Source organism: Dipodomys merriami, unplaced genomic scaffold, assembly GCF_024711535.1.
Source record: "Dipodomys merriami isolate MVZ:Mamm:240054 unplaced genomic scaffold, mDipMer1.0.p SCAF_1, whole genome shotgun sequence".
Classification (NCBI taxonomy): Eukaryota; Metazoa; Chordata; class Mammalia; order Rodentia; family Heteromyidae; genus Dipodomys; species Dipodomys merriami.
The window spans coordinates 102,938,333-102,954,174 of NW_027202270.1; the positions used below are offsets into that span (position 1 = coordinate 102,938,333).

The window sequence follows — 15,842 nt, forward strand, 5'->3', positions numbered from 1 at the left end:
GAATTCCCTTGTTGGTTTGTAAAGCTAATATAACTGTAGGATTGAAAATTAGCCTAAATTCTCCTTAGTATATTCATTTAACAAAGAGATTATAAATTCAGGATTGAGTACTATAATAAGGTGAATCAGAGTTCTACTTCTTGCATTCTGTAAAATATCACTTAAAAAGGATATTTATAGTAAAATAAAGCACATAAAAACAAGAATATACAGTAAATCTTAATATCATAAAAGGATGAATACTACAGTAAAAAGAGGTTTGCTACAGAAGTTTCTCATTTCACAACAAAAATCAGCCTTAAGAAATTATGACACACTGTTTCTAAAAATTGCAAATGTACTAGAGTTATATAATTCTCACTATTTTAAGAATACATACCAACAGTTTTTTGCCGCACTATACTCCTTGCCTTTTCAGTTCCTGGGGAGCCAGTGGTTGTGGCACTTCGCTGTCTCATTGGGGCTTGGCTGGGTTGATCACGACTCCATCCTCTAGAAAATGACTTGTCAACTGAAACTTTTTGAAATTCATGTCCAACTCCTAGAAATGTACATTTTCAATCTCAATATACAGTGTGTTGATCACCTGATCTATAATATCTTCAAATTATGGGGACCATATTGCTTCAGAATCTTACCCTTAGCCTTATAATTATAAATTAATTTAGCAAGATAAAATGTTGGATAATATAAGATTATACTCTAAAACAATGCAGAATTTAAAAATTACACTATTAACAAATAAATTATTATGAACTGTCTTCACTTGTTTTATCATAGAAAAAAAATATCTGGACAGCATGAGAGACAGGAAATAAGAGGAGAGAAAAAGAAGGCGGTAAAGAGGGAGGGTATAAGGGAAATGAAGAAAGGAAGAAAGGGAGGAAGAAAGCTAATGAGTAATAACCATTTGGAAAACAGTCTAAAAAATGTAGTCAAAAAGTGCATTATTAAAACAGTGTACAAAGGGTTAAGTATGAAATATGACTTGAGTATATCTGCCTGGCAACAAATTATAAAAAAATGAAAAAAACTAACAAATGAAAGATGATAAGATCATATATTAATGATATTATTTTGCTACTGCCCACCCCACCTCTTTTGATATTAGACTAAGTATTTCATACTTCCAGAATCCTTTGTTTCAACCAAATTTTTTTCCAAATAATTTTTATTTTTAAATTAGGCAAAATGAAATCATTCTTTATTTTCTAACTAAAAGCTGCTTGACCCAAAAAGGAGTGACATATTATACATTTCATTTTTCGGTTAATTCTTAAAAACAAAATATTTAGGGTTCTAGATTATTTATTTAGCTTTAACACTTTATCTCTTATTAAAGTTGTGTTAAGGGTTTTGTTTTGTTTAGGTTGATTGTGGGGCTTGAACTCTGGCCTTGGGTGCTGTCCCTGAGCTCTTCAGCTCAAGGTGAGCATTCTACCACTTGAGCCACAGCACCACTTCTGATTTTTTGGTGTCTAATTGGAGATAAGAGTCTCACAGACATTCCTGCCCAAGCTGGCTTTGAACTGGGATCCTCAGATCTCAGCCTCCTGAGTAGCTAGGATTACAGGTATGAGCCACAAGCACCTGGCCTATTTTAAGGTTTTAAGGTTTAAGATTTTAGGAGTAAGAAAAATTACTAATATCTGCTTGTTTTACTGCTGGAACTATTAAGCCTCCAGGCTTACTGAAAGGGGACTAATTAAGGAAGAACAAAACTTTTACTCTCACTTCTTTCCCTGACTTGGTTTTCTCCAGTTATTTAAACAAACTAGTACTTTTCATCTCTGAACAATGCTTACCTTTCCCTTTATGCTTTTTCTGCTTCTGTTCACTCAGCTTATCCAATGGTAAATCACTGAGATCCAAACTATATAAATTTCTAGCTAAAACTTTAGTTAGTGTTTCCATAGTTAATGACCACTCGGTGGCCAATTCTTCCCAATAAGTCAATGATGATAATACTGACAATAAGTCATCCCAGAGTTCTCGAGAGATATATACATTCAGATTTGCTTTGATCCAGGCAACTATAAGAGTCTATAAAGACAAATATTCAGAAGTAACAATAAAAATGTATTAATATATGATTTCAAAAGTAAATATTCAATTCTTTAAAAATGACCTAAAAACAGAAACATACTATCCACAAACCTTCCTTCCCCACCCCCCTTTGGTTGGTTATACGGCTTGAACTCAGGGCCTGAGTGTTGTCCCTGAGCACTTTTGCTCAAGGCTAGAGCTTTATCACTTTGAGTAACTGCACCACTTCCAGTTTTCTGGTTGTTAATTAGAGATAAGAGTCTTACAGACTTTTCTTCCTGCCTGGCTGGCTCTGAACTGTGATCCTCAGATCTCAGCTTCCTGAGGAGCTAGGATTACAGGCATGGGCTACAACCCTTTCTTAATAGAAAACATCTACATAAATAAATCAGACAACCATTAGTATATACAATAAATTTCATTTGAACTGCAAATTCTTACCATCCAACAATTCAAACAGAATTCAGGAAAAAAGCAATTTAAAGGGAGGGGTGGGGCTGGGAAGGTGGCTCAGTGGTACAGTGCTTGCCTTGCATGCATGAGGCCCTTGGTTCGATTCCTCAGCACCACATAAGCAGAAAAAGCTGGAAATGAGACTGAGGCTCAAGTGGTAGAGCGCCAGTCTACAGCTAAAGAGCTGAGGCACAGCACCCATGCCCAATGCTAGACAGGAAATGTATTCGTTGCTTTACTCATGTAACTGTAACCCCTCTGTACAGCATCTTTACAATAAAATAAATTTTTAAAAGGTTATACTTAGTGCTAAAAACTATTAAGTATAAAACTCTGAATTCAAGCCCTAGTACCACTAAATAAATGATGAGGAAAATTTATTAGGTTTTCGAGTTTTATACTCAATAGGCAAGAACTTTTAACACTAGAGCCATACTCCCAACCCTTTTTGACTCTTAAAAAAAAATTTTTAGGCTGGGCGCCAGTGGCTCATACCTGTAATCCTAGCTACTAAAATTCATGGTTCAAAGCCAGATCAGGCAGGAAAGTCCATGAGATTTAGCTCCAATTAACCACCAGAAAACCAGAAGTGGTACTGTGGCTCAAGTGGTAGAGTGCTAGCCTTGAGCTGAAGAGCTGAGGGACAGCACCCAGGCCCAGAGTTTAAGCCCCATGACGACCAAAAAAAAAAAATTCAAATTAGGGTCCATTGTTTTTGTCTGGGATCAGACTTAGATGATAACTTGTTCCACCTAATGCTTCCTAAGTAGCTAGTATCATATCACAGGCATATACCTAGCCCCATTTATTTCTTGAGGTAGGTTCTCACTAACTTTTGCCTCAAAAACTGGCTTCAAACTGTAATTCTCCTGATCTCTGACTCACAAAAGTAGTTAGTATTACAGGTATGAGCAATCACACCTGGTCTTTCCTTCAATCTTATTCTAGTTTTGAAATAGACAAACAACCTATTTCCATAAGTAGTTTTTAATTTTCTCTACAAAAGATCCTTAAATATGAACAGATTTCTGACTTATTGACTCCTACTCTAGGTAACATTTTCATGTATATGAATCTTTAAGAAATACTTATCTATCATCTATTAATTTATTTTTATTGCCTGGAAAAGTGGTCCTGCAAGTCGACCTGCCAAAGTCATATTTTTTTTCCCCTGGAACTGTAGAAAAGCCTGTGATGACATCTTCAGTACAGACTCCGTGACTCTGAGTAACACAAGCAGCATCTGTTCCCTTAAAGTAAAAAGATTAATTAGTATTTTCTTCTTACATATGTTTGCTTTTGTTTACTGGTTAATGCAAATTAATATGTTATAAAATTGGCATTATCTTTATAAATCTTTTTGAAAGACAATTTCAAATTTTTAGAAATCTTTAAATATTAAAAAATTTTTACTTTTTTTTTTACTTTTTACTTTTTTTTTTTTTTTTTTTTTGTCGGTCGTGGGGCTTGAACTCTGGGCCTGGGCGCTGTCCCTCAGCTCTTCAGCTCAAGGCGAGAGCTCTACCACTTGAGCTACAGCGCCACTTCCATAAATATTAAAAAATTTTTAAATTCCACTTTATATCAGCCATTTGTTCATTCACAATACCTAGATGAAAAGAAGCCTTTTGTCTTTTTTTTTTTTTCCCCCCAGTCCTGGGGCTTGAACACAGGGCCTAGGTGCTATCCCTGAGCTTTTCTTTCTGCTCAAAGCTAATGCTATAGCTATAGCTCCACTTCACCTTTTGTGTGGTTAATCAGAGATAAAAGTTTCATAACCATTGTTGCTCTGGCTGGCTTCAAGTAACAGTGATCCTCTGATCTCAGCCTTCTGAGGAGCTAAGATTACAGGTGTGAGCCACAGGCGCATGGCTAATAAGGTAGTTTTATAGTTTTAATAATGAACATTCAGGAGAAAAGAAAAAAATAATAAGGATGTTTCTGCTTTCCATCTTTTAAAAAAATCCTTTTTCTCTTTGAGAACTGGAAACAAAATCAATTCTAACATTGTCTTTGTTATCCTACAGGCATACTATAAAAATTATAAAACTACACTTGATATTTCAGAAACTGATTCAACCCTACAGAAAAAGAGGCTAACCAGGAATTTCAATTGGGCATATAACCATACTGTAGTCCAAGTCTCTATCACAGACTCCTCCATTTTTTGGCTAATTTACAGGCCCATTTGAGGCACAGCATTACATGGGACAATTATTGTGAAAAATGTAGCCAAGGTAGGAAAAGTCTCAGATCTAGATGTCTTGTTATTTCTGGTAAATAAGGAAAGACTCAAATAGAAAGCAATGGTTCAGTTTAAAATACACTATATATATTGGCTAACAAATGCATGTATTAATTTAGAGGATAAAAATCTAAAGAATCACATTTGAAACCATGGGTTATTAACCATATAAAATAAAAAGCTATTTGAAAACAACTACACATGCAATCTTTACAAAATAAACTACTAATGGTCAAACCTTAACTCACTGATTTATCAGGTGATCTTTTCACTTTGTAATACAGTAAGAATGATTTTAATCAAGAAAATCTTCTAAGTTCAATGTAAATCTGAATACTACCCTCTAAAGTACTATGACTTTAAGGAAACCTAAAAACATATTAAATAAATTCTACATAATATTGTACACAGCAGTACTTCTGATCATCACTGATTCAGACCCTACAGAAAGAAAAGCACAAGAGTAACAAAAGAATTATCTAATTCAGTGTACTTTCAGAAGTCAGAAATTCTGCAATTCAAATATCTGCTCACTACTCAAAAGCTGTGTGAACAAGGACAAAACTATCTTTGTGCCTAAACATTGTTTCATGTAAAAATAGGGATATTACATTATTATATAAATCAAACAGTGCTATAAAGATTAAGATATATATGCAAAGTGCTTAGAAAGATACCTTGCAAAAACAAGTGTTCCAAGATGCTATGTCAAAAAATGAACTTTACAATTTGCGGGTGGAGGGCCCTGGTGGGGAGATGATGTAGTTGCAGAGATGAGATGGAAGGGATAGGAGGAGAAAAACAAAAGAGGAGGCAACAATGCTTGATAAGAAATATACTCATTACCTTGCTCATGTGATTGTGACCCATCTGTACAGTATTTTCACAATAAAAAACTTATTGTTTAAATAAAAACTTATTTAAAAATAATGTTAACAACTACTTTTACTTATTCTATTAATGCTGTTCATAAAAAATGTTTCCAAATAGTCATTTTCCCTAAGTAGGAAAACATAAACCAGGTACTTTCTTTGACTAAGTACTCTCTATTGAAAGAATGAGACAGATGAGAAAAAGAAGATGTTAACATCCTCTTTCCCACTAAAACAAAAAGAAAATACATGTGCATTAATAGAAGACTGATTTTAAAAATTATGGTTATATATATGGTATAATACTGATACCTAACTAATTCATGGTTTGGTAAGTCAGATTTTTTTTTTTTGGGGGGGGGGGTCAGTCATAGGGCTTGAACTCTGGGCTTGGGCGCTGTCCTTGCGCTCTTCAGCTCAAGGCGAACACTCTACCCCTTCAGCCACAGCACCACTTCTGGTATTCTAGTGCTTTATTGGAGATAAGAGTCTCACGGACTTTCCTGCCCAGGCTGGCTTTGAACCACGATCCTCAGATCTCAGCCTCCTGAGTAGCTAGGATTACAGGTGTGAGCCACCAGCGCCTGGCCAAAGTCAGATTTTTTTATGAATGGGAAAATACTTATTTCCTCAAGAGAGTGAACTTTGGGAGTAACTTTTTGGAGGATGGTACTGAAATTGAATTAAGACCTCACATCTGCTAACTTTTTTTTTAAGCTTTTCTTTGAAGTTTACAAAAACAACATAGCATTTTTATAGAAATTACACAACTGGGGGCTGGGAAGGTGGCTCAGTGGTAGAGCGCTTGCCTTGCATGCATAAGGCCCTGGTCAATTCCTCAGCACCACATAAGCAAAAAGAAAAAAGCCGGAAGTGGTGCTGTGGCTCAAGTGGTAGAGCACTCGCCTTGAGCTGAAGAGCTGAGGGACAGCACCCAGGCGCAGAGTTCAGGCCCCACAACCAAAAAAAAAGAAATTACACAACTGCTCTCTCCCCAAAATTTCACTTTTCCATCCACTTAAACAATTATATAGAATACCAACAACACACAATAGCTTATGCTGGGAAATGCAGGAAATCCCTATCTTATACCTTCTAGGGCCTCTAATTTACCTCGAGGGGTACACAAACACCTACAACTACATAAATAAGCTAGAAATCAAGGTAATTTTAACAAGAACTAAATAGAGGTATAAATACAGAATGAAAGGAAGTAAAGGAGAAAATGTAAGAAAGGATATCTACAAAGAAGATGGAATCTAAAGGACAGTTTGAGAGACAACAGGAAAAGATGGCACATGTTCATTCTAAAGGATAAGTTTAAGAAGGAAAAAGCAGGCAAAGGTTTTGAATGCCAGGCTAAGGAATCAGGCATCCAAACAGCTGGTAAATCACCCATCCATCCATTCATTCAATCATTCATTCATTATTCATACATGCATAAACTACCTCTCCATATATGCATATATGATTATATTTATTCTTGAGTGGGAGAAGTGATATACTCACACTTCAGAAAAGACACTCCAACGAGTCTTTTTAGATGTATAAGTTTAAGTAGGGTTTATTTAGCAAAATGGGATAAAAAAGGGAGAAATAAAAAAGGGAAAGAGAAGCACCTTCACTTGATATGCATAGAAGGTAGCACAGACACTCAACACAGAGTCTTGAGGAAGCAGTATCAAAGATGTTTGAGAGGCACAATGAGGTGGCTCATGCATAATATAAGCTACTCAGGAGATGGTGATCAGGAGGATCTCAATTTAACTCTGCCTGAGCAGAATTAGAGAGACCTTCTCTCAACCAATAAGCCAACTGTAATCTCAGGTTAGAGGATTATTACAGGTTAATTCTCTAACCTGGAATTATATGTAATCATAGGAAGGGAGATTAAGGTCAGAGGCAAAACAAAAGGTCTCAAAAATAAAGATAAAAGGGCTAGGGGAGGTGGCTCAAGTGATGGAGCATCTGCCTAGCATGCATGAGGTTCTGAGTTAAAACCCTAGTGCCGCTAAAAACAAACAACAAAATTACTGTTTGGCTGGGCACTGGTGGCTCACGCCCGTAATACTATCCACTGAAGAAGCTGAGATGTTAGGATCAAACTTGGAAGCTAGCCCAGGCAGGAAAGTCCCTGAGACTCTTATTTTCAATAAACTACTTTAAAAAGCTGGAAGTAGCTCTGTGGCTCAAGTGGTAGAGCGCTAGCCTTGAGCTGCAGAGCTGAGGGACAGCTTCCAGGCTCAGAGTTCAAGCCCACAACCGACAGACAAAAAAAAAAGTCTGAGAAAATGTGACTGGAACTACTGTCATCATTATTACAGTATTATTTTTATTAATTCACTCAATAACAGAAGCTTTATAATGTTTTAACATATCCTATTCACAAACAATTTATCTTTAAAAATTCCATATTTGTGTCAGTATAACATGTGGAGGAGATGGGGACAAACAAGTCGGTTAAGGATTCAGGTGGACCTGTTGCAACAATGAGAAGTACAAAATGTCATGTCAAAACCAGCTTTACAATGTCGGTGTGGGGGGGGAGGGGGGTATAATTGGGTGGGGGGAGGGGGGAGGCTGGGAAGGGAGGTGAAGGGTAAACAAAGGAGGAGGCTGCAATGCTTGGTAAGAAATGTATGCATTATCCTGCCCATGTAATTGTAGCCCCTCTGTACAGTATGTTCTCAAATAAAATAAAATAAAATTTAAAAAAAATTCCATATTTGTTTATAAAAGAAAAAGGAGCTTTTACCAAGTCTTTTTGTCCATTGAAACTTGTACAACCATGTATCGATAAATGTTCAGAATGCGTTTGCACATATCAGTATGTTCATCCAGAAGATTTTTTATTTCATTTGCAGGTTCAAGAAGAAATATGTTGGCTGAGTTTATAATAAACACCTGTAGTAAAAAAAAAAAAAAAATAGCTATTTACAATGGAATTTCAATGGCAAATTTCTTTAAAAATTTTAAATACTATGGATTCTTTTTTTTTTAATTTTTATTTTTTATTGTGAACATACTGTACAGATGGGTTACAATTACATGGGCAAGATAATGAGTACATTTCTTTACAAGCATTGCAGCCTCCTCCTTTGTTTACCCTTCACATCCCTTCCCAGCCTCTCCCCTGCTCCCCCCACCCAATCCTCTCCCCCCCCACCACCAAAGTTGTAAAGTTCGTTTCAACATGACAACTTGTACTTCTCATTGTTGTAACGGGTCCACAGTTATCCTTAAACGACTTGTTTTTCCCCTTCTCCTCCACAAATTGTACCGACATCAAATATAGTGAAAGCAGGGGTTATACTGTGGGAGATTAAATACTATGGATTCTAACTACTTCTACTACCAGCTTAGTACCTGAAATTAAAACTCATTAAACCTACTTATTGCCATGTTTATCTAAACAAATACAACATTACTGGTAGCTGCTCAAAAGAAAATGATCTAAATGCAAAAGTAGCACTTCTAAACAGAGTACTAATACCATAACCCTACTGTAATCAACAACAAATACGTATAATTATTTAATAATAAAAGATGACATTGATGTCAGGAAGAATTTTCTGAGTAAGTTGTATAAACATTTATCCTCTGTTCTTTTTTTAAGGTATGTATATCTGAATTAAGAATGAAGTCAGGTGCCAGTAGCTACTAAGGAGGTGGAGATCAGGATTGTGGTTCAAAGCCAGCTCAGGCAGAAAAGTTTGTGAGATTCTTATCTCCAATAAACTACTCAAGAAAAGCTGGAAGTGGTGGTGTGGCTCAAGTGTTAGAATGCTAGCCTTGAGCACAGAGAGGTTCAGAAACAGAGCCCAGCCCCAGAGTTCAAACCCCAGGACTGACTGTTTTTCCTTTAACAATACTGAATTTAAGTATCTTTTTTCATCTATTAGTTGTTTTTCAATATATATGCTATGAAGTAAAAAAAAAAAATAAGGATTAAACTATAACATGGATATAATGATAACTGAAAAATATAGGTGGTAAACTTTTATATTAAAAAAAAATATACTATATCCTGGAATCCAGTAAGTACAGGGGTTTGAACTCAGAGCCATGTACTCTTCCAGCATGCTCCTGAGTAGCTTAAACTACAGGTTTGAGCCACAGGTACCAAGCTGAAATCCTGAACTTTTAGAATATCTAATGATGATTTTACTTTAAAAAAATAGCAATAAAGTGATCTACCTGCAAAACTGCCTGGGTACCAGCTCGAATGTTTTCTTCTGTGGCTTCTTCAGAGGTATCTTGGTAAGTGCCATTTTTTGCCCAATTAGAATTTCGAACATGCTCAGCAATACTGGTTCCATTTTCCTGAAATAAAACATCAGTATTGAATATTTCATTAACAAGAAAGCTGCAACAGGTTAGCAAACAGGAAGGCTCATGAAATTATTAGATCTTAGTTTCTCTCTCAAAATGGGTAGAAAAACTAGGGCTGAGATAGGGCTAGAGGCATGGATCTAGTCATACAGCACTTACCTAGCATATGTGAGGCCCAAGATTCAATCTCCGGAACCTCATGAGAAAATAAATCAATCAATAAAAACTCACATTGACAAAAAAGTTGTGAATAATTAGGCAGTTAGTTAATATAGTTTTCTAGGTTCTAATGTGTAAACCTCTCAACCGTACTCTCACACATTCAACAAATGGATTATACCATTTACAGTTCTGTAAAAGATGAAGTTTGTTGTAAACTGAAGAATCTAGGTGACAAAAAAATTTAAACTTATCTTTATCCTACTTCATAGTAAAATTTCCATTATTATATAAGTAATACTGATGCTTCAGATCTCCAATGCAGTTAAAGTCCCATTATTGGAAGAACAGTGATAGTTCAAACCACCTAAGACTGCAGCTTTTTGCCTGATGTTCAGTATTAGTATAGAAGTTTCTTTAGGTAAAAAGCATGTAAACGGAAATTCTACTAAGGTATTTCTGTTTATAAGTCTCTCCACAGTTTCTTCCTGCTTTTAAATTTTTTAACTACTTTTGTTGCAAAATAAAGAAATTTGAAGGTGGGTGCCAGAAACCAAAGAGTTTTGCTATGGCTTCATGTCTTTCTTGCCAATAACTTCAATGTACACACACACACACACACACACACACACACACACACACACACACACACACACACACACACACACACACACACACACACACACACACACACACACACACACACACACACACACACACACACACACACACACACACACACACACACACACACACACACACACCCTATGGTGTTTATAATTGTAACATGCAAGAGATTTAGTCCAATATTTACTTCTCTACCATTACCAGAAATAGTATTGGAAGTAAGAATTGAGGAGGCAATAAATATATCAGGGTCTAGTCTACTAGCCTTTCTCTTGAACTCTCAATCTCTATGATCAGGTGTCTTACCAAGTCTCCCTGACTGTCAATAGTAGTGTGCTTCACAAAAACCTACATATATACCTAATACATATACACACATTTACACAATGAATCCTCATAGAACTGGCCTAATTTTCCCTTGTATCAAAAGTACCTGAAGTTCAATATATTTAAAGAAGTGAGAAGTGATGTGGCTCAAGTGCTAAGAGTACCAGCTGAGCAAGAAAATGCCTCAGGTTCAAGTCCTAATACTAACCAGAAAGGAAGAAAGGAAGGAAGGATGGAAGGAAGGATGGAAGGAAGGAAGGAAGGAAGGGAGGGAGGAAGGAAGGGAGGAAGGAAGGAAGGAAGGAAGGAAGGAAGGAAGGGAGGGAGGGAAGGAGGGAGGGGGGAGGGAAGGATGGAGGCAGGGAGAGAGGGGAGGGAGGGAGAGAGGGGAGCGAGGGAGGGAGAGGGAGGGAGGGAGGGAGAGGGAGGGAGGGAGGGACAGGCAGGGAAGGAGAAGAGAGAAAAAGGATGGAAGGAGGAAAAGAGAAAAAGAAAGAGGGAGGGAAGGAAATAGAGAAGGAAGAGAGGGAGAGAAAGAGAAAAAAGTGAGAGAAGAGAGAAGAAGAGGGAGGGTGGGAGAAAGAGGAGAGACAGAAGAGGAGGGAGAGAGGGAAGGAGAGAAAAGAAATGGGATCTCTCCCCTTTCCCCATCTCTCAACCAGTTAATAATCAAGACACACACACGGGGCTGGGAAGGTGGCTCAGTGGTAGAGCGCTTGCCTTGCATGCCTGAGGCCCTGGGTTTGATTCCTCAGCACCACATAAGCAAAAAGAAAAAAAAAAGCCGGAAGTGGTGCTGTGGCTCAAGTGGTAGAGCGCTAGCCTTGAGCTGAAGAGCTGAGGGACAGCGCCCAGGCCCAGAGTTCAGGCCCCACAACCAGACCACAAAAAAAAAATAATAATAATCAAGACACACTGGCTTTGCCACAGAAGAAATTAATATACTTGCCCTCTCCTTTATACTCCCACTTAACTGGCTCAGTCCTATTCCAGGTACTCACCATCTCACTTCTGAACTCACTAAACTCTAACTAGTCTCCAATCTATCCTCAATGATAGTCTTGTATAATCCTTCTGAAATATGTAAGTATTCATGTTATTCTACTATTCATAATCCTGTAAGTGTTTTCCAATCTCTAGAATATAACCCAAGTACACTGAATATATACAAATTACTGACCAGAAACTAACCCTTATTTCTAGAACTTCCTATCACTTTGTCCCATTTGCTCTTAGCTACAGTCAAATTAAAGTATTTTAAAAGTCTTTCACATTCTTAGAGATGCTATTCACACTCTGTGGTCCTTTCCTATTTCTCTACCTGCTTTTCATATTATAGTACTTATTCCATGAATCATTCTTTTATTTCCCTCAGCAGAGTATGAATTCCCTCTTCCATATTCTAGAATAATATTTCATAATTCTAGTAATAATATTCTATATTCTTATTTTATAAAGTTGTATTCTCAATTTTTGTACTTTTGTTTTTGGGGTATGTGTGTGGTGTGTGTGCTGAAACAGGGTCTTGTGCTCTCTCAGCTTCTTTGCTCACAGCTGGTGCTCTACCACTTGAGCCATACCATCAGGCTAGCTTTTTTCATGTTTAAAAATAGATCTGAGGATCATGGTTCAAAGCCAGCCATGAGACTCTTATCTCCAATCAACCACCAGAAAACCGAAAGTGATGCTATGGCTCAAAGCTAGAGCGCTTGCCTTGAGCTGAAGAGCTCAGGGACAGTGCCCAGGCCAGAGTTCAAGCACCACTATCAGATTAAAAAAAAAAAAAAAAAAAGTCTCATAGTTTTTCTACTCCAGTTGGCTTCCACCTCAATTCTCAAATCTTAAGTGTCCTAAGTAGCTAGGATTATAGGCCTTAGCCATCAGCTCCTGGCTGTATTCTTGTTAACAGTAAGATACATGAAGGTAGAAATCATATCTGTTCAGGTTTACACTTCCAACATTGACTCTCATGTTTAAAAGGGAATTCTAGCTACTCTGTAGGCTGAAATCTAGAAAAATAGCAGTGAAAAGTAGGGCTTGAAGTGTGTGGCTCAAGTGGCAGAGAACCAGTCTAGCAAGTGTGAGACTGAACTGAATGTCCCCTTAAAAGGGAAAGGGATTTTGAAATTGCAGGGATATTTTATTATAACAAAAATTGAAATATATCACTGGAATTTAATGGGATAAACAAAGGAATACCAAACATCTTGCAAGGTATATGTCAGTCTTGCACACATACTACACAAACTATCCTGTGTTCTACATTTTTTCAAAAGTCATAATTATCTGAATCTCTATTTGATAATTTGAACACCAAAAATTTTTAGTGATCTTAATATATATTGAGTTTATAAAAATGACAGTGAGTGATTATACCTTTTGGGTTAGATATAAATCATTAATGAGACTTGATGGCATTTGAAAAAATTCACACTTCTAATGGCAATGTTGTTGTAGTTAAGTCACCAGTAGAAAATGAATATCTAGCACACTATATCATCAACTCACTCTCCTTTCATTCATGTTTGTTTTTATTAAATGAGGCATACAGTTTATACTCATCATTTTTATTTAAAGATACAAGATAGGCTCATGACACAGACAAAGAAATATTTGTAGAAATGTAAACGTTACTGACAGGTTTATTTTCTAACACAATGTAAATATTTGATGTTTTTCATTGGTATATAACAAATAGTGCTATTTGTTCCTAATTTTGTAATTTATATTATTAATTTTATGTACTTCAACTATATTCTCCACTCCCATTTTTGTTGGTGGAGATTGAACCTAGATTTTCATGCATGCTAATAATCATACACTCTACTATTGAGCTATCCTCAGAACCAACTATTTCCTAATTTTTTTTTCCTTTTTAGAAACAGGACACCACTTGGGAGATTGAACTAAGGAATATCAAAATTTCAAAGCCAATCTGGACTAAACAGATTTAATCGGACTTTAAAAAAAAAACAGAAAAGATAAAAGACTGGTAGTATATTGTTGTAATGCCAGAATTTAGGAAAAGACACAAATTCTTTGTCCAGAATGGTACTACACAAATAGACCCTCTCTCAAAAACACAGAAAGGTCAAGAACTCATTTAGACTTAAGGAATAAATGGAATCAGGGGCCCAAATATTATCACCACTATGCTCTATGTCTTTCCCCTGTCAGAGAAAACTCATAGACCTATTTATTACCTTATTACAATACTGCTTATTTTATTATACCAAGAAGCTTTACATTCTGCAATTGCTTTGCTGCAAGAGCCCAGAAAAGAATTCAGAACATTCTGATTTGTGGTGGGTAACCACTCTGGAGAAAAGAGGCACTACTTTCAGGGAAAAAGGAACTATAGTTAGGTAATCATCTCACAAAGTATGTCCTATAAGCATTTTCATGTAGTATCACAGTTTAAATGACACCATTTAATTTTTATCTATACAATGACTTAAAGAACCAGTACATAACTGCAATATACCTTTAAAAATTATGACATCACAGATGTCATATTGTTACACTATCTAAACTGCAAAATATATGGAAAGACACCTTCCCTCCCATTTAAGTATCTTTGTGATAATATAGTTATATTTAATGAAACTTTTATCAATTAAACTTATAAAAATATATAAATCTTTAATTTTACCTCTTCTCTTTTTTCATCTTCTTCCGCTGAAAGATCATGATCTGTGACATTTTCAATGCAAGGTATGTCTAAAGAAGTGATCACAATTTCTTCAGGCTCTTGCATAAACAAAGGTTTTTCTTCTTGTTGGATCCATTCCTGATATACTTTTACTACTTTCCTCATAGCTGCTGCTTCACAAATTGGTAATAAAAATGCCTAGAAAATAAAGAGAACTTAAAATAATGATACTTTTTTTTTTTTTTTTTTTTTTGTCGGTCGTGGGGCTTGAACTCTGGGCCTGAGCACTGTCCCTCAGCTCTTCAGCTGAGCTCTTCTACCACTTGAGCTACAGCACCACTTCCAATGATACTTTTTCTTTTGCCAAAACCATTAAAATATTTCTATAAGATATGACATAAAATTAAAAAATATAAAAGTAAATTATCACAAAACCATTTTATATTGAAGTACTTTGTAAATACACTGACAGAGACATGCTTATGGTAAATGGCTACAGACTTTAAGTGGAACAAAGATTTGTTTTAATTGTGCCATCTCAGAATAGTAATATTGTCTCATAAAATTATTCCATTACAAGTTCAATATATATAATTATATAACTATACATTGTATACAATTGTATATGTAATTATTTATATACAACTGCATGTTGCATATACATTTGAATATATAGCTTACATACTATATGATATATTGTATACATGTATATACTGATACATTAAAATAGCTTTTAGCAACAAGATTTTAAAAATTAAACTCAACTTTAAAAAAGAAAAAAAATCACATGTAAAAAAGCACTGTAGTTTTTTATTAAGCATATAAAGAAAAATATTAATGCCTCATGCATTTTTATTAAGTATATAAAGAAAAAGATGAAAGCTTTTGATGAATCCCGTGTATGTGTGTATTGCATGTGCGTGTGTGTGCGTGCGTGTGTGTGTGTGTGTGTGTGTGTGTGTGTGTGTGTGTGTGTGTGTGTGTGTGTGTGTGTGTGTGTGTGTGTGTGTGTGTGTGTGTGTGTGTGTGTGTGTGTGTGTGTGTGTGTGTGTGTGTGTGTGTGTGTGTGTGTGTGTGTGTGTGTGTGTGTGTGTGTGTGTGTGTGTGTGTGTGTGTGTGTTCTGGTACT

General features: G+C 36.1%; 1 protein-coding gene across 9 annotated transcripts in view; it reads right to left on the minus strand.

Moving 5' to 3' along the window:
* Ralgapa1 (Ral GTPase activating protein catalytic subunit alpha 1) overlaps positions 1–15,842 on the minus strand; it is a 233,307-nt gene that overhangs the window by 154,711 nt on the left and 62,754 nt on the right. For all 9 annotated transcript variants that reach the window (XR_011372986.1, XM_070026666.1, XM_070026690.1 and 6 more), the window contains exons 11-16: positions 14,714–14,911; positions 9,814–9,939; positions 8,372–8,520; positions 3,620–3,749; positions 1,806–2,043; positions 380–541 (exon numbers count right to left, since the gene is read on the minus strand). Coding sequence is in view for 8 of the 9 variants with exons in the window: in XM_070026666.1 (XP_069882767.1) it covers positions 380–541; positions 1,806–2,043; positions 3,620–3,749; positions 8,372–8,520; positions 9,814–9,939; positions 14,714–14,911 (1,003 nt within the window). In the remaining variant the exon portion in view is untranslated. The remainder of the gene's footprint in view (positions 1–379; positions 542–1,805; positions 2,044–3,619; positions 3,750–8,371; positions 8,521–9,813; positions 9,940–14,713; positions 14,912–15,842) is intronic.